Raw genomic sequence first — 25,546 nt, 5'->3', positions numbered from 1 at the left:
CAAGGGCGCCCTCTGTGATAGGCCTGGCAGCAGTGTTAGTCAACAGTTTTAGCGGCTGTGCAGCCCGAGACCCGCCGCGCTTCGGTGTGGTCGGTGTCGCTGTGCTGCGCTCTAGTCGTCAACGTCACGGTATGACCTCAAACCCCACCGTCCCCGCCCCTGCCTGGAACAATCCCCATGACATTATCGCTTTCCCCTCTTGAGCCTTGACGAACCTGATATCTTCCCTGGGTCTGACTCGCTCCTAATCTACTTAAAGGCACCGCAATACCCTCATTCTCGTGGCTTTCTTCCATTGTCTACCATAAGTTTAATTCAACTAACACTTCTCTCCTCCTTTGTCTCCAGCCGCCCTCCGCACTTTGCCATCAACACTCCTCCACACCCCTCCACATCACACTTCTCATAGTTCATCAAGACTCATCACAGCCATTCATCATGCCTAAGGTGAGATATTCTCCACCGATCGTTGGTCAAGCGCCACCACTAACACGTTTCTGATCTAGATCACCGAGATTTTCTTTGACTGCGACAACACCCTCGTCCTCTCGGAAGAGCTGGCCTTTGAGGCCTGCGCTGACCTCGCCAATGAGATCCTCGAGAAGCAGGGCCTCACCGTCCGCTACACCGGTGAAGAGCTTATCAAGGACTTTGTCGGCCAGAACTTCCGCGGCATGATGCAGTCTCTGCAGGCCAAGTTCAAGTTCGAACTCAGCCAGGATGAGCTTGAGTCATACGTTACAGCGGAGGAGGACAAGGTCATTGCTAAACTGCTTGACAAGGCTAAGCCTTGTGTTGGTGCCACCGAGCAGGTTGAGAAGCTCTTCGAGTCCAAGAAGTACGACCTCGCCGTTGTTTCTTCCTCTGCTCTGCGCCGTGTCCGTGCTTCCATCCAGAAGGTTGGACAGGACAAGTACTTCGACCACGACAAGGTCTTCAGTGCTGCCACTTCCCTTCCCAAGCCTACTTCCAAACCCGACCCTGCCATCTACCTTCACGCCCTGGAGAAGTGCGGAAAGACCGCTGAGGAGACTGTCACCGTCGAGGACAGTATTTCTGGTGCTCTCAGTGCCATCCGTGCCAAGATCGCAGTCATTGGCTACGTCGGCAGCTATCCCACTGAGGAGAAGCAGCAAGAGATGACCCAGCGTCTCACCGATCTCGGCGCTCAGGTCATCATGAAGGACTGGAGCGAATTCCCGGACCTTCTCAAGAAGATCGAGGAAGCGGAGGCTCCTGTCGCTGCTCTCTAAATTACGATTTTGCTATTTCGGTTTCTACACGATGTCACGACAGCGGGCGCATTTCCTTTCTCCAATCTCGGTTTTTTCAAGTCTCTTAATACTTTTTTGTCACGCCCTCACGCATTTGAGCTCGCCAAACTCGCAGGACGATCACGCTCTCCCTTATGCGACCAAGCGCTGACAGAGGCATACATATTCTGCGCTCCGCTTTCCTTCTACACCGTTCCAGAATTCTTCGGCTCGGATACATGGATTAATATTCATCTTGTGGCATAGACAGGATCTGATGGACAGTAAGATACCCATAGCCTACAAAAGAGAATAGAACCTTTCTCAATATCTCATTCCAGTAAATAGTGATCATGTGCTCAAAGTAATAGGCATTTGTATTCTATCCCCTCCCCCTCATAAAATGAAGTATGAAGCGGGGTAGGCAACATCCACCACCAGGTCCGTCCCAACACTAAATGCGCTTAATTGCAGGAATGGGGTCCACTTTGATGCTCCGCGGGACTTCAGAAGCTCAGGTACTTTGTACGTGAATGATAATCCGACTACTTCGTGCCCTCGAAGCCAGCGCGACAGCGTGCCCGGAGGCGCCGTAGTGCCGAAGTACAGACTGAGGGAATAGCTGGAGTTTGTTATTTGCTTCCAAGTACGGAGTACTGCGCGCTGTGCGATGCAAGCTTCATGCATGGACCAGTTCCCATTATCATCCTTGATGGTTTGCACGCTGGTGTTTACTCCGGAGTAGTTCCCGTCCTGAGTTCTAGGAAGAGACAGCATCGTCAGGTTTTTAAGGTTTCGGACCCTGTCGTGGATCAGATTCTGTATATACCTCTATATCTATGTAGTGATAACTACTGAGGTGGCTAAGTTACAGTTAGTCTTCCGATGACTACGAGATATAGAGATACTTCTGCGGAGTATGAACAGAGTCAGACCGGACATATGCACGACGTTGTCGTTGTCCGTCGTCCGTCTCCGTCGTACTCCGCCCTCTTCCTCCGCGTCCGCGTCCCTGTCCGCTTTCGCGCTCCGACAGAACGGACTTTCAATCGATATAGTAGGATCGAGTAGATTTGTCCGCTCACCGAAGTCCGGATTGGCAGAGTCCAGTTTTTTAATTGAGGCGAGGTTGGTTGGCCTGGACTCACCGGGCACGTATACTGGGTAGTAATAGGTCACCATATACCTAGGTAGCAAGCGCGGGTGTGACCGTTGAATATCCGCTAAGGTGGTACAAGGGGGCGATATTAGTGAACTTGACTGTAAGTACCTCCCCACCGGTCCCCGTTGCTGCACTCTCGGAGGGAAATCAAAGTCCGCCCGCGGATTCCGGGGGCTTCATGTCCGTTGACCTTGTGATCTCTGTCGCGTCCATTCAGGCAGCCTCGATGTGTCAAACTTGGAAGTTTGTCGCATAGGGTTGTGCATGGAAGCCGCAGTTCCGCGCAAACATGCCAGGATGGCAGAGACTCCGCCCTGCAGTTCAGTTGATTGTTACATCGGCCTCTGCCTCTGCCCCGCCACCTATTTAGACCTCGAAAGTCCGTGCCTGGGATTGAGTCGAATTCAAAATAAGGCCGTTCCTTGATTTCGAGCCTGTGCTACTAGTGAGCGTCTGGTGATTTTTGCCAACTTCGAGGCAGCTGCCAAGTTCGCGAGGCAATATGGACGCATCAGCCAAGCTCCATATACACCATGCAGACGACAGAGCAATCGGAGTCCTGCGGCGGAGTAGATGACTAAACAGTCTTTTCGGAGGACAGCTGGGGCCCCCGATACGATTGTGTTCCCATTAGCAGCGATAATTGAGTCCCCCGATGATGATGAACGGGATATCCGTACAGAGTAGTTGATCGATCGTTCGATTATGGTTCGTTGGATACGTCATTGGGGTGATATCGAAGCTGAAGAACTTGAACCCCGCTCTTCCAAGTGGAGAAATGTCGTTTTGCACCGGCCAGACTGAAATCTAGACCTTCGCATGATTGTCAGAGTGCCGAGCGCCAGGAGTCGAAATGACAATATGTTGAAAAGTGTTCGGCTGGCCTTAGAAAAACGATGCATAATCCTTTTCGAACTAAAATAGACCCTTTACCCGGTCCAAAACATGTGGTTATCTCCTGGGAGTGATGGAGTGGGCGGTCAAAAACAGACGAGGCGGTGGATTGAGGCCTGATTTCTGAGATTCTCTGCTTGCCCCTCGTTGCTTCCCAATCTCCAGTTCAACCGATACTTTGGACTTTAGCTCTCAGATCTTGATAGACACTTCGAACCTAGGCCAGTGCAACGTGCAACAAACCCAGTGCAGCGGCAAACTTACGGTTTGCTTCTCGACTCGCTTGCTGCCCCTGAACGTCAAGCCACATCGTCATTTGTTTGTTGAACCCGAGCGGTATTCGGGGCTCAGAATGTCAGACCCAATGTACGCCAAGTCAAAGTTTCTGTCCAAAGGACCCCTGGTACGGTCATTCGTGCATAGTTTTGAAGGACATCAGTTGAGAAAAACAAACTCTAGGACCCAAGTGAAGCAAAGTGGACAAGATTAGTCAAGACGACTTACTGCGACCCAAACGGTGTCGAACGGACCTGGGAATCGTCGGAAAGACAGGTAAGATTGAATGAAACAGATTATTCCCGCGCCTCGTCCGACACCCATGCAAGTAGTCTATGCCCGGCGGCTACTCCGTATCTTTGATGCCAACCCTTGCCAAATAACAAATAGTTTGCTCCGAAAGCCTACTGACGTCTTGGTTTTATGGAAACAGACTCGACCCGCAAACTGTGAGGTCGACGGTGTCGGGATTGTGACCATTCTGGACAAATCCAGCGGCCCAGAACTGCTCCTCCAGAAGCAATACAGGCCGCCAATCGATAAAGTGGTTGTCGAAGTACCAGCCGGTCTCATTGATCCCAATGAGACGGTTGAGGAATGCGCTGTGCGTGAGCTCAGGGAAGAAACAGGATATGTAGGCGTAGCCGACGAGACCAGCACAATCATGTACAACGGTGAGCGATATGTCTTTGCCACATCCGTCAACGGCCACGAGTTAACGCTTGTTTGATCAGACCCAGGGTTCTGTAACACAAACTTGAACATGGTCCATGTTCGCGTGGACATGTCTCTTCCCGAAAACCAAAACCCCAAACCACAACTTGAGGATAACGAGTTTATAGAGTGCTTCACTCTCCCGCTCGCCTCATTGTTTGATGAGCTGAAGAGACTTGAGTCCGAGGGGTATGCTATTGATGCTCGAATTGGGACAATAGCGGAAGGCATCGAATTGGCGAAAAAGCTGAAGCTCTGATGTAGATTGCAATAGACCGATAGAGTGCCCATTCCACCACTCTTTTCCTATTCTACCATTGACCATTTGAGATAGATCGACTGCATCGCTCCGCTAGCGCTTTTTCAAAGCTTGTTGTCTCTCTTCAGACCTGTGTACAAAGCCCAAGCAGCAAGGGTCTTTCCGTCTCGAATGCCCTCCTTCCAGAGATCCTTCAGCGGCACGATTTTTAGCATGATCTTCTCACCGTGCTGTCGTAGACCGGTCAATTTTCCTTGCGCGGCCTCGATTTCTTTGCGCGGCATTCGCTTTTCGCACAAGAACAAAGGTATGAACTCGTCGCTGCCACCAGGGGATGGGTACACTGCCTTTTGAAGCGTCTCGCCATCCTCTGACTCGTCCGTTGACTGTAGTGCGAGGGAAGTCATGTCCACTAAATCACTTTGCGGAATCTTCAAGCCTGTTTCCTCCTCAATTTCTTCCGCCGCCTTGCCCGCAAACGCACCGCTATCATCGAGCATACCTGCTGGAATTTCGGAGAACGCGAGTGAGCCGGCGGGGATACGTGGCTGTACAGTCAAGACGGCCCATTTGTCGTTTTCTGAAGCAGAAGGAACATCGTCTGGCTGAAGCAGAAGCTATGCGAAAGGAAGTTAGCTAGTCAGTATCGCCGTTTGGAATAATGTACGCTTACCAGCATCCCAACGCTTCCGCCGCGTAGGAAGACGCTTCCTGGTAAACTCTCGCCACTGGCATTAGATACGTCTGCTTTGAGTTTTACAAATCCTAGCCTCCCGCCCCCAAAGAAATCCACCGCTTGCACGTTGATCTTGCGTAGAACATAAGGGTCGTTATGGAACTCGTGCGATGGGTGTTTCTGGCGGCTCAAGGAGCGTTGTAATGTAGCAAACCAAACACGGAAGGCTGGAAATCGCGACAATGCGTCTTTAGATAGCTCCGATGGGCAGCTAACGGGTAGCGAGCCCAGACCATGGTCGGAGATGCTGGTAGATGTCGACATGGCCACAACTGGAACCTGCGGTCGCAAGGAGGTAAAGGCAAAGCGCTGCCACGGCTTGAGTCCTCGGAGCATGAGCCAAGGGTCACGGCCCGTTGAAAACAGATGGCAAGCCTGGAGATTTGAAAGTGATGGTCGTGTTAGTCTCGCATCAGCCCACCAAGTGTCTTAGCTCGTTTGTTCCAGCGAGAGAGGATGGAATGTACCGTTGAAGGATGACGTCTGGGTCGGAGGTTGCGGAACCAGCGAATCCACCAGAGCTGTCGGATCGTGATCGGCCAGACCACAACAATCATCATCGTTTGATCAGTGATCTTTCCCGCTTTGAGCTAAGCTATCGTTTCGCCTCAAATGTAAGGAATGTTCCCTCCCTGCCAGCTCCCAGCCGAAGGAAAGCGCACCATGCTCCGACTGGCGCTTTTGTGCTGGGAGCTGCTTTGACACTACCAGATCATCTTGCGGGGTCGGACCACCACTTGCGGTGCTGACTTCCGTCTGGCTGGCTGACTGACTCGAGAGGGTTCCTTCCTGTACGGAGATTCATTTATCATTTAATTATTCCTGCCCTCTCGGCTAGACTCGAGTTCCTTTCTCGCTTTGCCCCTTTGCCCCTGCACCTCGCAACCTTCCAGCAAATGGGACCCCGTGGTTGCATGGGCTAGATGTGCGCTGACTTTGAGTACGTACCAGCCTCATTGGTGGTAGCGGTCCCAGCCTAAAGGGAGTCTTCTCTTCAGGTCGACTGACCTCTGGAACTTTTTTTTCCATTTCATTGTTGCTCACTGACCTGCAGCCACAATCGCGCTTCTCGCCCTGACACGCTGGTGACCAGTTGAAGCCGAACTGCTGTCCGAATCACACTGCGAGTCCTAGCAACCCGGCTGTCGACGGCTCCTCCACTGTTACTCAGGCCTCTTGTCTTCGCTGTTCCCTCTTTGGGCCTGAATATGATCGGTCCACAGCACCAAAACAAAAAAAATAGGAGAACAGTGAATAGAAGCGGAGTGAATTCGCCTGTCCAAGCTTGTCTGGTCTGCAGCCTGGTTGTTTCACAGAACACAGAGCCGCCTTTTGGCTTTCTGTGAATTGCCTGGAATTGCTACTCTATATATTCCCTCTGCCCGAGCTCCATCTCCCAAGACTACATATCCCCGAACTGCCATGGCCGCCCGAGTGCTTGTACTCTAGTAGCCAGTCCTTTGGAATTGTTCGACTATCATCAAAACTTACTCTTCGCACTATCCTGTAATTCTGCAGAGCTTCGCCTCCCTCCGGGTGTCCTGGCATCTCGACCGTGGTCTGATCCTTCCGCAGAGGTAGAGAGTACAACGGCTTCCATTCACAGATTTTCATCCTTCCTGTCAATGTGTCGCCAACGTTAGGTGTTGGGAGATGTTGAGTACAGAACTAAGCCGTCTATTGTCCCCGACTGAGCTCGACCATCTGTTGTCAACGCAACCCCAAAGCAACACCCTCTTGACAGTGTCCCAGGTGGGATATTCACCCAGGTACTTGGGCCCTTTTTGGTATGTTGAACTCCTTTTGAGTTCTGGCAAGGCCAACTATTGTTTACTCTGTCATAATTCTCACAATGAAATATCTGCTCTTGCAGTCCATTTCTCCTGTGGAAAATCGCTGATCTCGAGTTCAGTCCAGCAAAATAACATAAATCTTGCTGACCCCACTCACAATAGTCATACCACTACTTTTTCTCCCTCGCCTCTCAAGGCAAGCTACCCAGTCTTATGGTAGCAATTTTTCGAGGTTTTGATTGCTCACCAATATCCGTCCTCGACACCATCTGTGCAGGATAAGACATTGATCCATCGTGGTTTCAGGCCAGGCCCAGAACGTCAACAACACTTTTGGCAGCTCGTCAACATGGACTCTCAGTTCGACTCATTCATGCAGGAATCTAGCTTGCAAAATCTTGGAGTTTCCGGCATATCTCTGCCCAGTGATTATGATCCTGCACAGCCTCTCAGCTCAACCCCTCTCTACGACTTCATGTCTCCAAACTCAAACGTACAAGGTCGGGCTATTTCGTGCTCTTCAAGTCACTTATGCTAATCTGGTCTCTTACAGACTTGCCCATGCCGCAATACAGCGAGGCTTTCCCTTCAAGCAACAGAGCTTCAACAGTGGAGAATAGGTCATCTGGTTACTCTACCCTGCCACCCGCAACCAGTGGGACTTTCGCAAACACGAATACGAACATGAATCACCCATACGACACGCTTTCTCCTACATCGACCATGTTCGAGGATCTTCCGCGCCAGTGGTCCGCTGTCACGCAATCTCCAAGCGGTCCTCCAGCGGTCGGTGCGATGTCTCGGTATACCTACTTTCCCACAACGGACACGAGCTCTGCTACTGCTCAGACCCCAATTTTTGCGACAGCCCCCAGAACTTCAACGATGCCAGGGGAGCCCCGATCCCAGCCACAACCAAACCCTTTCGCGTTCGTTCCGGGTGCGGGGGACACAAGCTCAGGAACAACCTACCGCATAAGTCGTAATGCGGCAGCATTCCCTTCATCTGGTACGTCCTCGATGAGCTCGTATCAAAGAAGGAACCAAAGAACAACCACTTTGACGCCGACTCCAGTAATACCAGCTCATCACAGGGCTCGGTCTAGCCAGCTCTCGCGTGCACGAGCACGACCTACGAGTACTAACCCCAGCACGACTTACAACCCCGCTTCATCCACACAACAACAGACGACGCAAAGCCAAATAAGCCAGCCCGTCACCAGCACCGCCGTCAATACGTCTAACAGAGCACGACCAACGAGTATGATCTCCAACACGACTTACGCTCCGGATGCATCCACACAGCAGCAGGCAATTCAAAGCCAAATAAACCCCTCAGCCACCAGCACCGCCCTCAACTCGTCTACCAGATCGCGGCCTGTAAGTATGACATCTAGCGAGACTTACGCTCCTGCGTCATCCACCCAACCACAAATGACCCAGAGCCAAACAAGCCAACCACCCACCAGCACCGCCCTGAATACTTCCAGATATGCTCCATCTACGAGACATATCGGGCGCTCGGGTTACCAATCAATGCAACATCAACCCTTCCAGCGTCAAACCTCGCAGCACCAGCCTACGCAGCAATCGACGCAGCAGCAATCAATGCCGCTCTCGGCACCAAATCAAAGTCTGGGTCTTGAGCTTGAAGGATTTCTGCGAGAAATGCCCAGTCAATACCAAGCTGTGTACAGACAGAGCATAAACAACCTTACTGCATCCATAAACAAAACGAAAAAGGTACAGGCTACTCCAAAAGAAGTCCGCCCTGGGCCCAAAGAATCGGACGGGTTGACCATCAATATGGAGTGCAAAATCTGCATGTGCCAGCTTGTTGACACCGTGCTGATGCCCTGCGGGCATGCGATTCTTTGCAGATGGTGCGCCGATGAACTCATGCCTTCAGTCAAAGGATATCTCAGGGAGAGAGCAAACTGTCCTATGTGCCGGGAACCCGTTAGACAAAAGGTACGTTTCCATTTTCCATAATCCGGTAGCTCAGTTTCACAAAATACTAACTCAACCTAGCACCGCATTTATTTCCCCTAATTGAAGCAACCAACGTAACCGTCTCTATCCTTTCAACTTCTGATATGCCAACTTCTATTATGCGCACTACATCGAATTTTTCAACTTTAACTGTCCTGATATCCTGCCACAGCTACGTTTGCTTAGACCGGATCGGCGTTAGATTTTGGCCAATGTTCTACTACTGTTATGTCGCCGGAGCGGATTGAGTGACACGGGGCACACTGCACCTCGATTTTATTTCTTCATTTTATTCTTCAGCATGGTCAGTCATAGCTGATTTTTTTTTCTTCTGGTCGGAGTCAGTTGGCTTTGCATTGATATCCTATGAGTTTGGTCTGTCGGCGAATAGCGTGAAACAATAATACTGTTTATCGAAAGCTTGCAAGGCCATTATGAACAGGGTAGTTGTTCGGCTATAATCAGGAAACAACAAGGCGGCCAGTAAGCTAGACGATGTGTCCATAGATCCCAGTAATTATGGCGGCTTACTGCTCTGCTATGCCTGCCGCTCTGAGCTCGGACAGCGAGATGCTGGCTATCTGACAGACGTGCTTGCCTCGAACAGATTATCTTTTAGGCAGCTTCACGCGAGGCTAGTTGACATCACCAAATATATGACTCATTAGGCGTACAAGACAGAACATTGCTGACAACGGAATTCGATTACCCCAATCCTCTAAACTCACCAGAGAGAGATGGAGCCTAGCTCACACGTCCAGCCATACGGCTTGCTGCTACCTGTGTCAGTGTAAAGAGAAATGCAAGAGTGATCTGTCCGTAGCGGTGGGAACCCTGAGCACCGTGCGCCTCTGAGCATGAGACCCATCAAGGAACGGTGTCCGTTGTCCAAGTAAGGGAGCTGGCACGAACAGAGTCGGTGTATAAGTCGAGTCGAGGAGCTCTCAGACCTAGGGGCGAGAGGGTCATATAAAGCGAAGTGGCACGGCCGGCGGAGGTCGGAAAAAGTTGAGGCAGCCAGTGATTTATTTGCAGATCTCAGAAATTTTGAGATGCACAGACTTGGTGATATTCAGTCGATAGGCTCGAGGCTGTCGCTGTCGCTGACGGTCGTCAGGTGACGCGGTTGCCTCTCTCCTTGGAGGCAACCTGAGCGGAATATATATACTAGGCAACCTGGCGGCTAGGAGCGGGAATGGGACCCATTGATGGCAATTCGATGACAGGAGCTTGAAGATCAAGCCGTGGGGGCATATATTGATGTCTGATCACCGCGAGAGCCCCTCTGCCTAGCGTACGGTAGGTACAAGTGGAAGGGAGAAAAAGAAAAGAGGATCGCACAAGGCAACCAGATATCGTGGATTTGTCGAGCAGCCCGTTCATCTTCCCATCCATTGCTCGTTATTCCCCGACCTTAAAGGTGCCAGCATGGTTACTTTTTCGTCGATTCTTCTCTTCAGATATTATTCTTCCTCCCACTTTCCAGATCCATCCATGTGCTGAGTGGACCCGGCAGCCCTTCCGCGCCAGTCATCGCGAGTTCTAGGCAGAGAGAGAGCTGGTTTAGTTGCCTAACTCGCCCTCTTAAATGCCCTCAGCTCCGCCAATCGCATCTACAAATCCCTGCGTTATCTTTCAAATGGTTCTTTGAAGGATCTCGCTCGAGGCCTTGACTTTCTGCATGTAGGTTGATGCCCGGCCTCAGACTGCGTTGATGTCATCCCTCCTCCTGAACACCGAGCTTTATCTTTCTCAGCTTCATTATCCCCCACATTATATCTAGATCCCTCTTCCAGAACCCCTCTCATATATTTGCATGTGATTTGATTACCTGCTTCAAATCTGAGTTTCCCCTTCGTCAACTCGGCGCCCAGACACTGATCAATCAGATGACGCGCTCCAGTACTCGAGTCAGCTCAAACCATGAATGACGAGAAATTCAGCGCCAGTAGAGAGGCGCTCCCAGTGCGACGCCGGTACAGCGGAGACCGAAAGCCAGTTGCCAAACAGCCAGCGACCATAGGCTCGGATGCGGGGCCCGAGGGGAACAGCTCGCCTGGGTGAGTAGGAACGCACCTCCATCCAACGAGGGTATTCTTGTGCCGACAGTAGTCTAATTCATATGCCAGGAGGTCGCATATAGCAGTCGCATCAGATGATGGATCGCTGTACTCCAATCGCGCTCAGTACTCTGCTACTTTCTCGCACTCCAACCCCAAGACGGATGACTTGGCTTCCGATGCGGCAAGCGATCAGCTTGCTGAACTTGCGCCCTCAGCGCATCATCCTCAGGGTTTTCGCCAGTCTCGCAAAGCCCCAGGGCCCCGCGCAGGGACCCCGCGCAGTTACCCTGTCAGCCGAACAGTAGCAGAACATGGGCCAGGGAAAGCAGGCGCTGGCTATGAGTCCCGACTTCGGTATTCTGTAAACTCGGCAGATGATTTAGAAGGTGGCCAGGGGCCATCATCGCAGCCACAGCACCAAAAGCTCCAATCCAGCTCCGTTATGAATGAAGGACGATTACCAGTCACCGTAACCGCTAGACGGGATGAAGTTGTCTCTTTGTCAAGCGCATCCGGCCAGCCGTCCGAAAGCTCGAGCTACGGCCAGGAATCCGCGCAGCGCCTGAGCAACGAAAAGGGGCCCGCTGGAAAGGTTTCGACAGCTGACGGAGGTACAGCATCCTCTTGGATCTTGCTACAGCCAGACACTAAAGCTTTGACAGAAGAGGAATTGATAAATGATACCCAAGCCATCTATGCCGGGCTACTTATGGTGGAAAAGAGATGCATAGCCTTAACTCAGCACCTGTCTCAAACGAATGCCCCATTGTCCGAGCAAGAGTGGCAGAGATTAATCAACACACATCATGTTCTGATAGAGGAACATCACGACTTTCTTCTAATCATCCAACAAGGAGGGCCCGCCCTCAGGCGTCTCGCAGAGCAGTACAACATGCCCAATCGCTTGTGGCGCGTTGGGATATATGGTTTGCTGGAGTTTTTACGGCACCGGCTTCCCGAGTCCTTGGAGAGAATGCTGGCGTTCCTCCATCAGTCGTACATTCAAATGACGATATTAGTAGACCTCGTCTCCAGATTCGAAGACACTTGGTTCGAATGCCTTGGCGACCTGTCACGATACCACATACTCGTCGAAGAAAGCGATCCCCGCGAGCGCGAGGCCTGGGCCGAGATCGCAAGATACTGGTACCACAAAGTTGCCGATAAAAGCCCGGACGTTGGCAGAATCCAGCATCATCTTGCGCCTTTGGCTCGGCCGGATTACACGCAGCAGCTGTTCTACTATACGAAGTCTCTGGTCTGTGTGCACCCGTTTGCTGGCACCAAGCAAAGTATTTTGACCCTGTTCAACCCAATCTTGAAAGCCCCAAGAACTATGGTCGGGCTTCAAGACACAGTAGCAGTCTTCGTGACTGCACATGCGTATCTTTTCAAGGGTGACTTGAAAGATCCATTCTTGCATGCATGCAACGGTTTCCTATCATCTTTGGAACAGTATATCGGTCGAATGGGTTCTACCTTCAAACCGCAAGGTGTTTATATTTCATCTTGCAATTTCGCCGCAGTGCTTGAATATGCGGCCCCAAATGCGCTTCTGCCGAGCGAGTTCTTCACCAATGCCGCGCAGTCGAAGTCTATGGACGATATCTATTTCGCATCTCAACGGTTCTGGACACAAGCTGGTGACCTCAAGGCGATCGAGGCCGACTTTCTTGAAACCAGAAACTCAGGAACCATTTCACCTGTGGTGTTCTACGCCTCGTGTCTGACATTCCAAGCATTGTCGATTATGCTAGATCAGACCGGCAACAAGAACGTTTACCCCTCATTCCATGCATCGCTCGCCTTCCTTTGGTGTTTGGGCCGGACGCCTAGCAGCATGAAGCGCGTCGAAGTCTTAGTACCGTGGAAGCAGATCGCTACATTCCTCAACACACTAACCCGCAACTTCACCGACTTTACCCGTATAGAGGGGTTCGAGTTCCCCAGCCAAGGGGATGAAAAATGGCTTCCCGAGGACTTCCTAATTCGTGGTCAAGTCTGGAGCCAGAATCTGTATCCAACGGGCTTCTTCAACAAAGCCCCAACCGCCGATGAGGGCCGAAATCTTGAACCGCCGTCTCGAGATCTTGAGCGGATGCAAAGGTGCTTATGGCTGGGCACCAGGCTTGCTACGGTGCGTACAGATAGTGAACTATCTGAAACAATACTAACTCCGAATAGTTCAACCGCTGGATGACTTATGATATTACTTCTCGGAAGTTTGCAGCCACTGACTTTGCGTCGGACCTGGCCGATATGGCTCAGAAAGATAACCCATTCTTTGGACAGAACTTACAAACAAGCCCAAAGGCAGAATACGCATGAAACGCGTCTCTTCGTTTACTCCAACGTGGAGTATCTACTTTCCTCCAGATATATCGCAGATTAGCACGCATTTGACGCAGAAATGTGGAATCCAAGACGCAAAACTGCACGGAGGCGGTATATCGCACTCATCGATTCTCGTTTTCGGATAGCCAGTACCACATAAGATGTTCCAAGCGAACAATCTGCCACCACCTACATTGTAGGTTGAGCACCGTGAGACATGCGGGTATACCTAAGCAAGGCATGTCGGCGTTTGCAAACAAGGGCTCAGCTGAGAATGAGAAGCTACAGGCTTTGTCGGAGTAGCTGATATATGTCCATACTGTCAATGCTAGTCGAAGTTGTAGGAGTATAGAAATACACAAGTCTCAAACAGTCCTCCGTCATCGGCTTACGTTGCAACGCGGAGTATACTCCTCAGCGTGGCGGTGCTAGTGTGCTTTAGCGGTGGGGAACCTCGCGGCCCGCTCTCCTCTCCAATCCCCGAAAGGACAAGCTGGCGACAGGAACAAGCCATCCTCGTTGCCTACGCATCTTCTCTTGTTGTAGTTTGAACTGCATGATGGTCATTGCATTCCGCGTCGCACTTCCGCCTTGTTGATTACGTCCCGGCACCTCCTGTCGCATGGCCGGCCAGGAGCGCGTTGTTATCCCATGAGAGCTTCATAGCTGCTCAACTTGCATACTTCGTCATTTCCAGCATAGCAATTGGCTCTTTCTCCTGTCACCATCGTCCATCATGGCCGTGTCAGCTTGGACTGACACCTGCGTGCATTGCGCTGAGCTTCTCGCCAGCGTGCCTCTCTCCATCATCGTCGCGGCGCTCTGCGGTACGGCGGCTGGCCTGTTTGTCTCCGTACGTGCCATTTCACCAGTTTATCCCACACTCTACTGACTCCGCCAGCTCTACATCTTCCTATCCCTAGTTGCTCCGATCCCCCGAAACCCCTTCCCCGAAGAAACAAAGTACCGCACCATCTCGAAAGATGGCTCAATCACAGAACCCGAATCGCTCCCCTCGTGGCAGAGCTCGAGCTCGAAGAAGCGGGACCCCGAAGGGGCCGAGCTGTTCATGTCCCTAGTCGTCCCAGCCTACAACGAGAAAGAACGACTCGGGGGCATGCTGGAAGAAGCAGTGAACTACCTGGAGCGAATGTACGGAACCCTGGCTAGCAGTCGAACCGAGGAGAAACCCCTTCGGCAGCGTAAAGCCGCCAATGGACAGGCGAATGGAAGCGCAAACGGTAACGGAAATACACCGCAGGAAAAGGGCTGGGAGATCATTATTGTTTCGGATGGATCGACGGATAACACGGAGGAGATGGCGTTCTCTTTCGCGCGCGACCACCAACTCTCTTTACATCCCAAGGGCCACGCCGGGCCCTGGACGCCAGAGCCCCAGGAGGGCGTGCACATCCCGCCGGGAACGATCCGTGTCGTGACGCTGGCGAAGAACCGCGGTAAGGGCGGTGCTGTCACGCACGGAATGCGACACGTCCGCGGGCAGTATGTGATCTTCGCGGATGCCGACGGGGCAACGAATTTCGCGGACTTGGGGAAACTCGTTACCGCGTGCCAGGAAGTCGAGGATACGCATGGCCGCGGTATAGCCGTTGGCTCTCGCGCTCATATGGTCGGCAGCGACGCCGTCGTCAAGGTATGCCTGCCCCGCCAGCACTAGGCTATCCCACCATCCCAACTAGCCGTATAAATCTAACTATCCCAGCGCTCCAAACTCCGCAACTTCCTCATGCACTCCTTCCACCTAATCCTCTGGCTCCTAACGCCGTCCAAAACCGCCACAATCAAAGACACGCAGTGCGGCTTCAAGCTCTTCTCGCGCTCCTCGCTCCCAGACATTATCCCCTACATGCATTCCGAGGGCTGGATCTTCGACGTCGAGATGCTCATGCTCGCGGAGTTTGCGCGTATCCCTGTAGCTGAGGTGCCTGTGGACTGGCGCGAGGTCGGCGGCAGCAAGCTGAATGTTATTAGGGATAGTGTGGGCATGGCGTGGAGCTTGGCGGTGCTGCGTGCGGCTTGGTTGTTGGGGGTTTATAGACGGGCTTGATGTCTGGGTTTTGTGTGGGGTAGCGGTAGATAGGTATATGGACAATTTATTGTTTCTTTGATGGGTTTTCGGATCCTCTGTAACTTGATGCCGTGAGCTGATGGGTTGGCTTAAGTTGACTTGATGCACAGTGTGGCCAAGAGCTACTACTACTACCGTTGCTTCTGGTGCGAAGTAGGTAAAGGTCCATGACAAGGGAGGACAACTGAAAAGGACACAGGTCAAGTAAGTAGTAGCCCTAATTGTTATTAAACTACAAACTATATAATTTAAGTAAACCCGTTATCAGAATGTTTCATCCCCCAAGTCCTAACTGCCATATAACACCGGCCAACCATATTCCTCTCAAAGAAGCAAAAAGAAGACAAACGCCATAAAGATTAACCCCGTCTATTAATACAAAGACAGAAATGAAAAAAACAAAACACCAAAAAGTCAGATACAGTCATCACCATGAACATCAACGCCATCAAGCACAAGGACAGTTCTTGTCCGCTTCCGCCTCAGCCTCAACCTCCACATTGGGTGCTGTCACTGGCACTGACACGGCAGGCACAGGCTCCTCCAGCTCCTTCGCCTTCTCAATGAGATCTTGAGGCTCGTGCACCAACTCCGGCTCGGACTCGGAGGATTCAGATGCAGGGGCAGGAGCAGGCGCAGGTTCATCTTCAGCTGATTCGGGCTCGGCAGCGAGACACTCGCCCATCTCCTCCTCTTCACCATCCTCTTCGGGTCCCTTGACCTCAGGTTCGGGCGCAGGGATATCCTCAGTCTGAGGCTTATCTGTAGGAACAGGGGCAGGAGCAGGAACCTCACCCTCCCCCTCACTAGTCTCAACAGGCGGAACAGGAACAGGCGTGTACAGATCCACATTATGCGGCGTAGACGTAGGAGGCGGTGGGAGGAAAGTCAGGGTCGTCGCAGAAGAAGTAGATGTCGGAGTCTGTTCTTCCTCTTCCTCTTCCTCAGTGGGTGTCCCACCCTCTACAGGGACCTGCGGCTCAGGTTCCGGCTCCTCAGGAACAGGCGCAGGCGGCTCATGATACTCCTCTTCCCCCTCCTCCTGCCAACTCTCCTGATAACTATCCTCAAACGAATCCCCCAGACTCAAGGAAGGTCCATCTGGAATCGCAATCTCCGTGTCTGAGCCGGCCTCCGTGTACGCGGTCTCCTCGTGGCTCGTTGTGCCCGGGTTGCCAGGGTTTCCAGGGTTATAAGCGGAGTTCTCGGTGTATGTGTTTGTGAAGAAGTCGTGGTCGTTGACTGTGGGCCCGTCGGGGATGCTGATTGCTGTGTCCGTGCCGGCGTTTGTGGCTGTGTGGAGGTTTGAGCTGGATTGTCTGCGAGATAGGGCGGCATTGGAGACGGGGATTGAGAGGACGGAGCTGGGGGTGAGAACAAGGAGGGTTAGGAGGGAGAGGGTTTTCATGCTGCGGTTTGAGGGCATGGTGGTGGTTGTAGTAGATATCAGTGAGTGGTTTGGTTGTATTGGGCAGATAAGGCTGATAGTTGGACAGAGGGACAAATGAAATGAAAAGTAATGAGTGTGTGGCTTTGATACTGGTAAACCAGTAGATTTCAAAGAGTGTGTACAGTATACTGTAGAGAGTGACAGGTTTGAACTTGGTAGAGAATGAATGAACGATTGTTTGATGCTTGAGTTTATTTTCCAGGCTAGACGAGCCCTCTTTATATACCCTGACTCCAAACAGCGACAATGAACCTGTTCGGCGAGGATGCTCACAAGGGCATTGTGTTTAGTTCCAAAACTTCCAACAAGGGCTAGCTAACAGTAAGCCCTTGCTGTCTATCCTCTAGACTGTCTCCATGGTGGCGAATATAGGGCTTGAGACAGCGAGCAAAGCAGCAAATAGACGCTGTTCTTCTGTATACATGTGTCAGATCTCCTGGTGTAGTTGAGACAGACGTAAGGGGCGAAGGGGGTGGTGGCTTGCTCGTGATACTGATAGTCAGGTACTTTACCCAGATGAGATAGAAGGGATAAATCAGATAGACCGAAAAAAATCAGACAGTGACATCGTTTATTGAGCGTGTACATACATCATCCCATCATCAATGGGCCATCAATCGAGACGTGAGTCATGGTATGGTAGTCAGACAAGAAAAGAAAGCAGACACGGGTTAAAAGGAGCCCGGCTGCGATGCTAATGGAGTATATAAAACAAACAACTTCACAGGATTCTCGTTAAATGGACCGTCCAAATGCAGTGCCGAAATTCGTTGTCTTCTTGAACTTGATCTCGGGGACTTCCTCGCCCGTACCCTGACCAGCGGGTTTCTCGGGCTCGTCCTCGTCCTGATCTTCCTCCTTCTCCTCCTTGTAGCCGAGGATCTGCTTCGCCTGGCCAAGAAGCTTCATGTCGACTTCTTGCAAAAAGTCATCATCGTGCCCCTTCTCGTTAAGCAGGGATAACGGCCCCTTGAGGGCTGGATCATCGGGTAAATCTACCACATCCACCCCGGCGAAATATGAATCGCCGCGCTCTGTAGGCTGATTCAGTCGGGTTACGGGTGGAGAAAGGGGATCTTCGGCGAAGAGGACCCCGCCCGGTGATCCCTGTGCTGTGTCGATATCGCGATCGATGACTACCATCGGGGTGTGTCCAGCATCCCTGACGAGGTTTTTCTCGGGCAGGCCGAGGTCCGAAAGCTTGAGCTTTACGCTGTTGCGGCGGTCCATGGAGGGTCGTTCTCGCTCCCGCTCGTGTGAGGAAGAGGTGGGTGATGGTTCGCGGGATGATGGTGAGGGTGGTGTCATGACGCGGGCTACGACATCGGGGTGGAGAGCTGAGGATTTGAGGGTAATGCCGTCGAGGCTGCTGTCGAGCTTCTCGATCGGCACGGGGATGCTGGCCTGCAGTTCGATTGCATGAGATTTCGGCGAGAGGGCGGCGTCTAGGGATGGCGGGGGCAGCGACGGGCTGCCCCCTTGCTCTGACGATTGTAGATGCAGGTGGTTGTGGTTGCTATCTGATTTCTCCTGGTCGGGGAAGACCCTTGTAGGTCTGCTCATGGGGCTTGACCCCTCCCATACCTGGGAAGGGGAGCTTGTAGAAGGAAAGCTAGTCGGCGGTAGTGGTCCTGCGCCGGTCGCAGTTGCAACGCCCCTACTCTTCAACAGAGCCTCAAGCTCGGTGATTCTGGTCTTCAGCAGCTCCCGCTCTTTCTCCCATAACTGTCGCTCCTCCGCGAAGACAATGCGCTCGCGATCGAAGTTTATCCGCTGGCGGTCAAGCAGTGACCGCGATGCCTCGAGATACCCGATCGCCAGAGCGGGGAGCGTCTCCTTTGCCATCTCGAGGGAGCGCGCGTGGTCGGGGATCAAAGTGGGGTGAGCATTTGGCACCGAGTGCGACCGTTTGATGGGGGTGCTGGTGGGCGAGAAGCGCACCTCCTTGTAGAGGCTGCCATGCCCGTTTGGGATTCTGGTGGAGGTCGTTGACTTCATGACTCTGGTTCAAGCGGTGCAGTCTCGGAGACGGGGACGGAGACAGAGACAGGCCAGGGAGATTGGGAGAATTGTTTGCCCCTCATAAAGAGATGCTGGCGGGTTTATCAATTGCCCTGGGTCGAATCAATAGTCAGTCTCAGTCAGTTGACTTCTTGTAGTTTGACGGTGAAGAGAGCAGCGATTGACGGTGGAGACTGGAGACTCGTTGGCCTTTGCTTTCCCCAGCTCTGGGTGTCGGCAGAACCGTGGATCAATCACCAGGAACCAAGTGGCCCTCCACCAGGGACGGTTGCAGCCTTTTGGGTTCACAGCAGAGCAATCAGGCAGAAAGGAAAGGGGACAAGTGCCCACCTTGCTTCGTCAAGACTGACTGATCCGTCTGATCAGTCACAACTAAGACTAAGTGCCTGGACGGTACGGTCGCGGTGCCGAGGTTGAGTCCCGACGGAGTAACGAGCAGCAGCGGCGAAAAGGCGAAGAGGCGAAGAGGCGAGGAGGGGTATAGAGCGCATTTATATACCATCACCGCGAAGTCATATAGATTGCACGCACTCCCGATTTTTGAGACTCGCTGTCTGCATCCTATAGCGGGGTGGGCCTCGCCGATCTGCTACGCCATGACGTTATGCGAGGATGCTCTGCTGCTCACAAGATACAATGTATATATCACCAGATCTCCGCATCGTCTGGTTAGCAACTTAGCTTGAGTTCGTTGGTTAGTTACCAACAGGGTCTGAGTCAGGCCGTTTGCGGAAATCCAGCCTACTGGGAAGTCGGCTTCTCAAAGCCTGGTTGTCCAGGGTTCTCAGGATAAAATGTCGCAGTTTATCCGCCTATACGGATAGTCTAGGTATAGTCCCGTATGGCACCATCACAATCAAATTATAGTTACAGGATCGCTGCTATGCTATATCATCCTTTTGTCATTCCGCAGGATCGCCGGCCTCTGCAAAAGCAACCTCCCACCCAGCTAGCCTCTTCCTTGCATGTCTCCATGAACGCTGCCGGTGCTCCCACCCAGTCCCAGGGAGTTCCCGGGGCAAAGGATCCATAAGATTGACATTCAGACAGTTTGGAGCTGCGGGGGCTGGGGGGGTGCTTTCAAGTCTTCCGTACACGGCCGCATACATATCAGTGGCTTTCCCCCGTCCTTCACGAAACGTCATCCTGCAGCTTGTGCGTCCTCCGCCCAGCCACTGGAGCGATCGCCGGCCATGCTGTTTCGCTATTTCTCTCGCTCGGCTATGCGAAGGGATCTTGACTTCCTGAATAGTACTGTAGAGGCCTTAGCAGACCTTGGAACTGTTGTTCCCGGGGTTGTGATTGCCGCCAATAAGGTTGTTGGCGCAGCTCGTTTGGTGCTCTGATATTCCATATAGTCGGGAAATTCCTTGAACCTCACACAAGCAAACATGCAGATCTTGTCTTGGAGCTGAAAGGGCCTGGTTGAGATTAGATTTGATGCAAACATTGGTTGAGATGGACATACCTGGTAGTCTCTATGATCCTGATTCATCACCATACCATCTTGGGTAAGGGAGAGTATCCTTGGTAGATCAGCAAGAGATCTATGAAAGGGCATATCAAATCAGACTCACCTCTCAATTTCAGCCAACTCTAAGCAAATTCTTCGCCCGAAGCCGCCCATGGTCCAAACCCGGAACCTTGCCCGTCGCACTCGCAGGCAAGAAGTCAAGATCCATCTCGAATCCTCCCTTTGTCCTCGAACTGCTTTGCGACACATGCTCAACGCCGCCAAAAACCCTAAGTAGAAAGCCCACGCCACGGGCAATCATCGTAGTCTCATCACACCAAGGCCCCAGCCCCCCATCACAGCACGCCGAAAACCACGGATCAAGATAAAACACAACACCCCTCAAATTCGGCAGCTTCTCACGCACAACCTTTGCCGCACGCTCATACTGCCTGAACCCACGTTTCGCAGAGCCCGGGCTATTATGCACGAACAGGTACACCTCAAACCCAATGGAGCGGATACAGTTTCTGGCCGTCGGACTCAGCGTATCCAGGAACTCGCCCAGTCGGTCGAGGTCAAAGCCATTGAGGAAGAAGAGCGTGTGCGACGTATATAGGAAGTGCTCGACCTCGGCGTGGATTTGGCGGTTCACGGCGAGCAGCGCCAGCGTCCTGTTTTTGTTGCCGTTGTCGCTGATGCCCACCCATTTCGGGCTGATGTGCAGGGAGCGGTAGATGGCGCGGGTGGTGTACTTGTTGCCCGTGTCGCTGATGACGATGAGCGGCTTGTTGTGCTGGGTTAGGGTTGTGTAGGGGGTTGGGATGTCGAGGATGTACGAGTAGATTTGGAGGCGGAGCTCCGGGGGCAGACGGAGGAAGGGTGATTCCGTCATTGATAAGTACTATATATGCTTTATTTTGATTCTTGGGAAAAGTGGTTGTGTGTAGATGGGTGAGAGTCGATCGTAGTTGCGAAAAAATTGGACGGCTTTAAAACATGGAACTTGGTGTAGATCGGGATCTTAAGAGATTTTACAGAGATTTTATACAGCTACCTAATGGGATGATGATCATGATATTTGTTGCCAAGAGACTGTCATCTAGAAGCAGGATCTGACTCGCAATTGCTTCGGAGTATGTCTGGATTTGTTAGGAGGCGACGGTGAGGCCGTTGATCAGGCCACTGCGATGTCTTCCCACTGCGCAGACATGTAGCATCTTGGCCGCTGCCAGCATTGTATGACTCAAAATTCTGAAACATCATAGCCTCTCAAAGCAGACAGCAAAATAGGCATGTTTAATTAATATTGCAATACTGCCTTCGTGATCGTATCAATCGTATATCATCCTTAGAGCCATAACGCCTAGATCAGAAAGGAACAAAAGAGCATAACTCCAGAAATGATCAATAGCAAGAGTATGACGCATCCAGTTTCGTAGCCAGAGGTTATACCCCCATCGTGAAATCATGCTCGATACCCGGCGTCACACTGGCAATGAACTTCAAGAACACAACAAGATACTGGTCCACGCGAATCGCGACCTCGTCTTCCTCATCATGCTGGAGAACTTCCCACTCGTCTCCACCCGCCTGCGCCTTATCACCTTGTCCCTGCTTCTGGGCATCGCTGAGGGAAAGGCCCTTGATGTCGTCAACGAGACCCTCCAGGCCGCTTTCCGGCTGAGCAAGCTTGGCTTGTTCCTGCGGCGAGGCCGATGCAGCGGCTTGCCTGATCTTTTCGCGCCGGAGCTTCAGAGCTGCGTCGGCCCGGTCCAAAAGGGTCTTCATTACCGACGCGTGGCGGCAGGGGTGCACGCTTGCCATTTGCAGACTTCCGTCGAACCAGGGAAAGTCCTCCAGCGTCACAGTCTTGTCCTTGTAGTCGCCGACAATGTCCTCCATCATCAGCCTAGGCGCCAGCGGCTCAGATGGCGAGAGGTATCCGGATAGGTAGAGACGGGGCGTCCGGTAGAAGTTGGCGTAGGTGATGTATAGGTTGTATGTCCGGGTAGGCCTATATTCGTCAGTAACACAGCACACAGCAAGATGACAAGAAGCATACTGAGTGGTGCTTGATCCCCCCACAGGCTCACGAATGATAGCCTCCTCATCGTCGTCGTCTTCCATATCCGGGATCTCCTCTTCTTCCTCAACCTCAGCCTCTTCTTTCCCCGACTCATCCACCGTCCTCACATCTCGGATCGTGCTTTCGTGGCGCTCTCCACCCCCGCCCGTCCTTAACCATCCATCGTTATCATCGCCATCTCCAGCGACATCTCCCGCTCCACCGGATAGATAGTCCCTAACAATTTCATCGTCGAGATGCGCATCCCCCGCGAAGTTCTCGTTTAGGCGTCGATGACAGGGTACCCCGCGCGTCACCAGGAACTGCTTTCCGGGAGGAAGGTACGAGACTCGCTTGGAGGGTGATGATGCGTCGCCCCACGACCAGGACGGGAATTTGTAGACGAGGTAGTCGCCTGCGAGGACGAACTCTTCAGGTGTGATCTGGCCGGAGGTTCGAAAGGTGGAGGTTCGGGAGACCGGGGCGAGCCGGTCTCGCCAGGTGGATAATGTTGAGTGGAGGATGTTCATCTTAATATTTGGTTACACACCAAAGTCTTGAGATAGGCAAAGGATGAATGAAAGGGGGACAGCCTTTTCTTTTTGTAGGAAGTAGTGTGGAGTTGTGTACTTGTGAAAGAGTGAGCTTATCAGTGAATGTGGCGGTCACCATAGCTGCCTGGGGCCGGGCACGCGGGGTACTGAAGTACATCATCAATTCCGAGCCCATACACTAAGCAAGCCCTGGATCATGTGCCTGTGGCTCGTTACCACAGCACATGCACTTCAGCTTTAAGTCAGTCTCAGATCTGATATACATATTAGTTCACGTGCAAGAACTGAGCTTTATCTTTGCCTGAGTTGTGACTGTAACTATGTCTGATTCGGTCATAGCTTATCTACCCTCCACCTGTTCCGCGTATCTCTCTGAGCGTCGGTACCTACTCTGTAGGGTTTCCGAGCCAAGTCCATTGTCTGCTAACTCTCGCTGGAGTGGCAGCTGGAAGCTGATCCGGCTTGGTGCTGGTATGCCTTGTTGTCTGCCTTAGATGCGACTAGCGGCTTGAAGCAGAGGCTTTCCGCAGGCCCTTAATAAATGAGGAACAGTTTATGCAGGTCGCTGGCTCACTCTCCAGCCTCCAGCATTTGCCGCCGCTCAATCTCAGCATCTACTTCTTCAGTATCCAGCGGAAGGGCGCGACCTTTCCACTTCTCCATTTCTGCTCGCGCGAAACCCTCCATGCTCTGCATTCCCACAACTAAGAATCCAAGGTCCTCCCGATCCACATCAAAGACCTCCCACCACTCCCCATCAACCAGTTTTACACCCCTTTCTCGCGCCGCTAGGTAGATGGACGCCACTGCGAGGGCATTTGGCTGGTGTGTGAGATAAAGAAGCTGCGGTGAGAGCAGACCCGAGTTGAGATGCTCGAAAGCTCTTCGTGCGACCTCCGGTGATGAGACGCCTAACGTCTGGAGGTAGGTCAGGGCGATTGTATGAGGTAATGCCACGTGCGTGTTGAACCCCAGTGTACGTAGGATGACCGACTCGACGCGCAGGAGGACTAGACGTTGAGCTTGGTAACCACCTTCCGTGAGATGGTAGAGTGTGGGCTCGGGTTTGGAGGGCGGTCCTTTTGGATTCACAAACCATAGCGGCGAGGCCTCTTTTGATAGTAGAAATGTGTAGACATTCAGGACGGAGCGGGGAGAGGTCGGTTGAAACGAGAGCTTAGCGGTCAGGTAGAGAGCGGCGGCGGAGACATCCTATTCCCGGATAAATATCAGCGGTCGGCCCTTGTTATATATCGGGAGAGAAACACAGACCTTTGCAGAGTATATCCGAAGACTTCCTCCTTCGGGTCCCAGCCAGAAACGAGTGAATGTCACAATGGCCTGGGCTATGATGTCTTGGGACAATCGCAGCAGGATTCCAGCTGCCTGCGTAAGCTGGGTACCGGCAAAGCGAATGGAGGTTTCCAACTCCGTTGGGACACCATCGATAGCTGAGGAAGAGCTCGACAGTTGCTCTGACGTCGCAAGCGCATTGGATAGGAATTTCAGGCTGGAAGTGTCGCGCGGCATCTTGACGACCTCTATAGGACAAAGTTTCGGGGTAAGATAGATTGTCAATCAAGCATACTCTTCGCGTCAAGAATATCCCCGCAAGTTGAGAAGTAAGAGGTGTTGCTCATCGAAAAGGTCGTGTTTAGTTCTATGAGAGCATGAAACTTGAAAGAACCTGATTACTCAGCAGCATAAAGCTTGAGCACAAAACTTGGCCAGTGAACAAGGTTCACCAGTTAAATAACCTTAGCCAAAGCAGAGCTCCAGGACATTGCCCACCCAACATATAAATAGGCAATATGTCAAGCCAAAGGATTATAATATCCATGAAGGTGCTCGACTTAGTTGATTTCAATGATGGCGTATCTTATCATAAGCATCACGCAGAGGGCTTTTGATTGCAGCTTCCGAAGGTGAAGGCTGCATGATACAAGATGGCCATTTGAATGATTGTGATGTCTATCTAATCTGAATCTACCAAAGGGAAAGCAGCATCAAACACCGACTAAGCATGATCGTTTATACCGGCAGCCAAATACATATATCTACCTTCATTCCACATCAATGGTGCACTGCTCATCATCCAGCAAGACTTGGTATTCAAGGCGAGCAGGAACAAAAAGGAGATCAGCCTTAGCTGTTCCCTGCAGAGGCTCTCCTACTCAATTTGCACTCGGTTCATGAAACTACCTCGGTAGCATGGTGTGCCTTGAATGCCACAGGATGCTACCTACTTGCAATAACATATATACTGGCTGTCCCGCATCAAAATCGCCTTTTCCGTGAGGTCAAGCGTTCGACTGGCGAGATGCTCGACCTAGGGGCTTCTGTCGACTCCGACAATAATGCCGGAAATGAGCTTGGGGATAGTTGGATGAGATCGCAACGCAATGCTGCGCTATTCAGACCTGTATCCACGGAA

General features: G+C 52.1%; 11 protein-coding genes across 11 annotated transcripts; 5 read left to right on the top strand and 6 right to left on the bottom strand.

The window, feature by feature from the left end:
* Window positions 1-143: 143 nt before the first annotated feature.
* On the top strand, window positions 144-1,585 carry BDW74DRAFT_155696 (HAD family hydrolase). Its single transcript, XM_073724875.1, has 2 exons — window positions 144-447; window positions 507-1,585. Exons 1-2 carry the CDS (start codon window positions 439-441, stop codon window positions 1,251-1,253), a joined length of 756 nt encoding a protein of 251 aa, XP_073582675.1. The 5' UTR covers window positions 144-438; the 3' UTR covers window positions 1,254-1,585.
* Window positions 1,586-3,489: 1,904 nt separating this feature from the next.
* On the top strand, window positions 3,490-4,644 carry BDW74DRAFT_36187 (MutT/nudix family protein). Its single transcript, XM_073732610.1, has 4 exons — window positions 3,490-3,712; window positions 3,769-3,861; window positions 4,019-4,259; window positions 4,320-4,644. Exons 1-4 carry the CDS (start codon window positions 3,662-3,664, stop codon window positions 4,556-4,558), a joined length of 624 nt encoding a protein of 207 aa, XP_073582674.1. The 5' UTR covers window positions 3,490-3,661; the 3' UTR covers window positions 4,559-4,644.
* An 18-nt stretch (window positions 4,645-4,662) lies between these two features.
* On the bottom strand, window positions 4,663-5,558 carry BDW74DRAFT_179528 (putative NUDIX family hydrolase; the record flags this gene model as incomplete). Its single annotated transcript, XM_073729484.1, has 2 exons — window positions 4,663-5,175; window positions 5,232-5,558. The coding sequence occupies 2 exons, from the start codon at window positions 5,556-5,558 to the stop codon at window positions 4,663-4,665; spliced, it is 840 nt and encodes a 279-aa protein (XP_073582673.1).
* A 1,878-nt stretch (window positions 5,559-7,436) lies between these two features.
* On the top strand, window positions 7,437-8,733 carry BDW74DRAFT_179527 (uncharacterized protein; the record flags this gene model as incomplete). Its single annotated transcript, XM_073729483.1, has 4 exons — window positions 7,437-7,587; window positions 7,641-8,096; window positions 8,163-8,467; window positions 8,557-8,733. 4 exons carry the CDS (start codon window positions 7,437-7,439, stop codon window positions 8,731-8,733), a joined length of 1,089 nt encoding a protein of 362 aa, XP_073582672.1.
* Window positions 8,734-11,002: 2,269 nt separating this feature from the next.
* Window positions 11,003-13,470, top strand: BDW74DRAFT_168762 (uncharacterized protein; the record flags this gene model as incomplete). The annotated part of the gene is made up of 3 exons (XM_073726893.1): window positions 11,003-11,139; window positions 11,209-13,279; window positions 13,327-13,470. The coding sequence occupies 3 exons, from the start codon at window positions 11,003-11,005 to the stop codon at window positions 13,468-13,470; spliced, it is 2,352 nt and encodes a 783-aa protein (XP_073582671.1).
* A 487-nt stretch (window positions 13,471-13,957) lies between these two features.
* BDW74DRAFT_155675 (dolichyl-phosphate beta-glucosyltransferase) lies at window positions 13,958-15,586 on the top strand. Its single transcript, XM_073724874.1, has 3 exons — window positions 13,958-14,329; window positions 14,378-15,130; window positions 15,200-15,586. The coding sequence occupies exons 1-3, from the start codon at window positions 14,213-14,215 to the stop codon at window positions 15,542-15,544; spliced, it is 1,215 nt and encodes a 404-aa protein (XP_073582670.1). The 5' UTR covers window positions 13,958-14,212; the 3' UTR covers window positions 15,545-15,586.
* On the bottom strand, window positions 15,584-17,370 carry BDW74DRAFT_35586 (putative cell wall protein). The gene has a single exon (XM_073732607.1). The coding sequence runs from the start codon at window positions 16,989-16,991 to the stop codon at window positions 16,014-16,016; it is 978 nt and encodes a 325-aa protein (XP_073582669.1). The 5' UTR covers window positions 16,992-17,370; the 3' UTR covers window positions 15,584-16,013.
* On the bottom strand, window positions 17,371-19,595 carry BDW74DRAFT_35804 (uncharacterized protein). Its single transcript, XM_073732609.1, has 2 exons — window positions 19,368-19,595; window positions 17,371-19,129 (listed from the first exon to the last, which is right to left on the bottom strand). Exon 2 carries the CDS (start codon window positions 19,011-19,013, stop codon window positions 17,751-17,753), a length of 1,263 nt encoding a protein of 420 aa, XP_073582668.1. The 5' UTR covers window positions 19,014-19,129; window positions 19,368-19,595; the 3' UTR covers window positions 17,371-17,750.
* An 808-nt stretch (window positions 19,596-20,403) lies between these two features.
* BDW74DRAFT_35650 (uncharacterized protein) lies at window positions 20,404-21,541 on the bottom strand. Its single transcript, XM_073732608.1, has one exon. The coding sequence runs from the start codon at window positions 21,383-21,385 to the stop codon at window positions 20,624-20,626; it is 762 nt and encodes a 253-aa protein (XP_073582667.1). The 5' UTR covers window positions 21,386-21,541; the 3' UTR covers window positions 20,404-20,623.
* Window positions 21,509-23,419, bottom strand: BDW74DRAFT_155669 (ATG3/ATG10 family protein). The gene is made up of 2 exons (XM_073724873.1): window positions 22,556-23,419; window positions 21,509-22,507 (listed from the first exon to the last, which is right to left on the bottom strand). Exons 1-2 carry the CDS (start codon window positions 23,086-23,088, stop codon window positions 21,940-21,942), a joined length of 1,101 nt encoding a protein of 366 aa, XP_073582666.1. The 5' UTR covers window positions 23,089-23,419; the 3' UTR covers window positions 21,509-21,939.
* BDW74DRAFT_155668 (putative cyclin) lies at window positions 23,420-24,733 on the bottom strand. Its single transcript, XM_073724872.1, has 2 exons — window positions 24,385-24,733; window positions 23,420-24,324 (listed from the first exon to the last, which is right to left on the bottom strand). The coding sequence occupies exons 1-2, from the start codon at window positions 24,640-24,642 to the stop codon at window positions 23,683-23,685; spliced, it is 900 nt and encodes a 299-aa protein (XP_073582665.1). The 5' UTR covers window positions 24,643-24,733; the 3' UTR covers window positions 23,420-23,682.
* Between the last annotated feature and the right edge of the window lie 813 nt (window positions 24,734-25,546).

This window comes from Aspergillus multicolor (genome assembly GCF_047715735.1).
Source record: "Aspergillus multicolor strain CBS 133.54 unplaced genomic scaffold BDW74scaffold_17, whole genome shotgun sequence".
In the NCBI taxonomy this organism is placed as follows: Eukaryota; Fungi; Ascomycota; class Eurotiomycetes; order Eurotiales; family Aspergillaceae; genus Aspergillus; species Aspergillus multicolor.
This window is presented reverse-complemented; position numbering and strand designations above follow the sequence as displayed.

What these genes read in the sequence shown, in the direction of transcription:
- BDW74DRAFT_36187 (XM_073732610.1), top strand. Translation starts at nt 3,662, where the DNA reads ATGTCAGACCCAATGTACGCCAAGTCAAAGTTTCTGTCCAAAGGACCC. An exon ending in TTCTGTCCAAAGGACCCCTG is followed by an intron (nt 3,713 to 3,768) that starts GTACGGTCATTC and finishes AACAAACTCTAG; the next exon opens with GACCCAAGTGAAGCAAAGTG. An exon ending in CAGCACAATCATGTACAACG is followed by an intron (nt 4,260 to 4,319) that starts GTGAGCGATATG and finishes TTGTTTGATCAG; the next exon opens with ACCCAGGGTTCTGTAACACA.
- BDW74DRAFT_155675 (XM_073724874.1), top strand. Translation starts at nt 14,213, where the DNA reads ATGGCCGTGTCAGCTTGGACTGACACCTGCGTGCATTGCGCTGAGCTT. An exon ending in CGGCTGGCCTGTTTGTCTCC is followed by an intron (nt 14,330 to 14,377) that starts GTACGTGCCATT and finishes TGACTCCGCCAG; the next exon opens with CTCTACATCTTCCTATCCCT. An exon ending in GCAGCGACGCCGTCGTCAAG is followed by an intron (nt 15,131 to 15,199) that starts GTATGCCTGCCC and finishes TAACTATCCCAG; the next exon opens with CGCTCCAAACTCCGCAACTT.
- BDW74DRAFT_35586 (XM_073732607.1), bottom strand. Translation starts at nt 16,991, where the DNA reads ATGCCCTCAAACCGCAGCATGAAAACCCTCTCCCTCCTAACCCTCCTT.
- BDW74DRAFT_35804 (XM_073732609.1), bottom strand. Translation starts at nt 19,013, where the DNA reads ATGAAGTCAACGACCTCCACCAGAATCCCAAACGGGCATGGCAGCCTC.
- BDW74DRAFT_35650 (XM_073732608.1), bottom strand. Translation starts at nt 21,385, where the DNA reads ATGACGGAATCACCCTTCCTCCGTCTGCCCCCGGAGCTCCGCCTCCAA.
- BDW74DRAFT_155669 (XM_073724873.1), bottom strand. Translation starts at nt 23,088, where the DNA reads ATGAACATCCTCCACTCAACATTATCCACCTGGCGAGACCGGCTCGCC. An exon ending in GGGGGATCAAGCACCACTCA is followed by an intron (nt 22,508 to 22,555) that starts GTATGCTTCTTG and finishes TGACGAATATAG; the next exon opens with GCCTACCCGGACATACAACC.
- BDW74DRAFT_155668 (XM_073724872.1), bottom strand. Translation starts at nt 24,642, where the DNA reads ATGCCGCGCGACACTTCCAGCCTGAAATTCCTATCCAATGCGCTTGCG. An exon ending in TTCGGATATACTCTGCAAAG is followed by an intron (nt 24,325 to 24,384) that starts GTCTGTGTTTCT and finishes ATCCGGGAATAG; the next exon opens with GATGTCTCCGCCGCCGCTCT.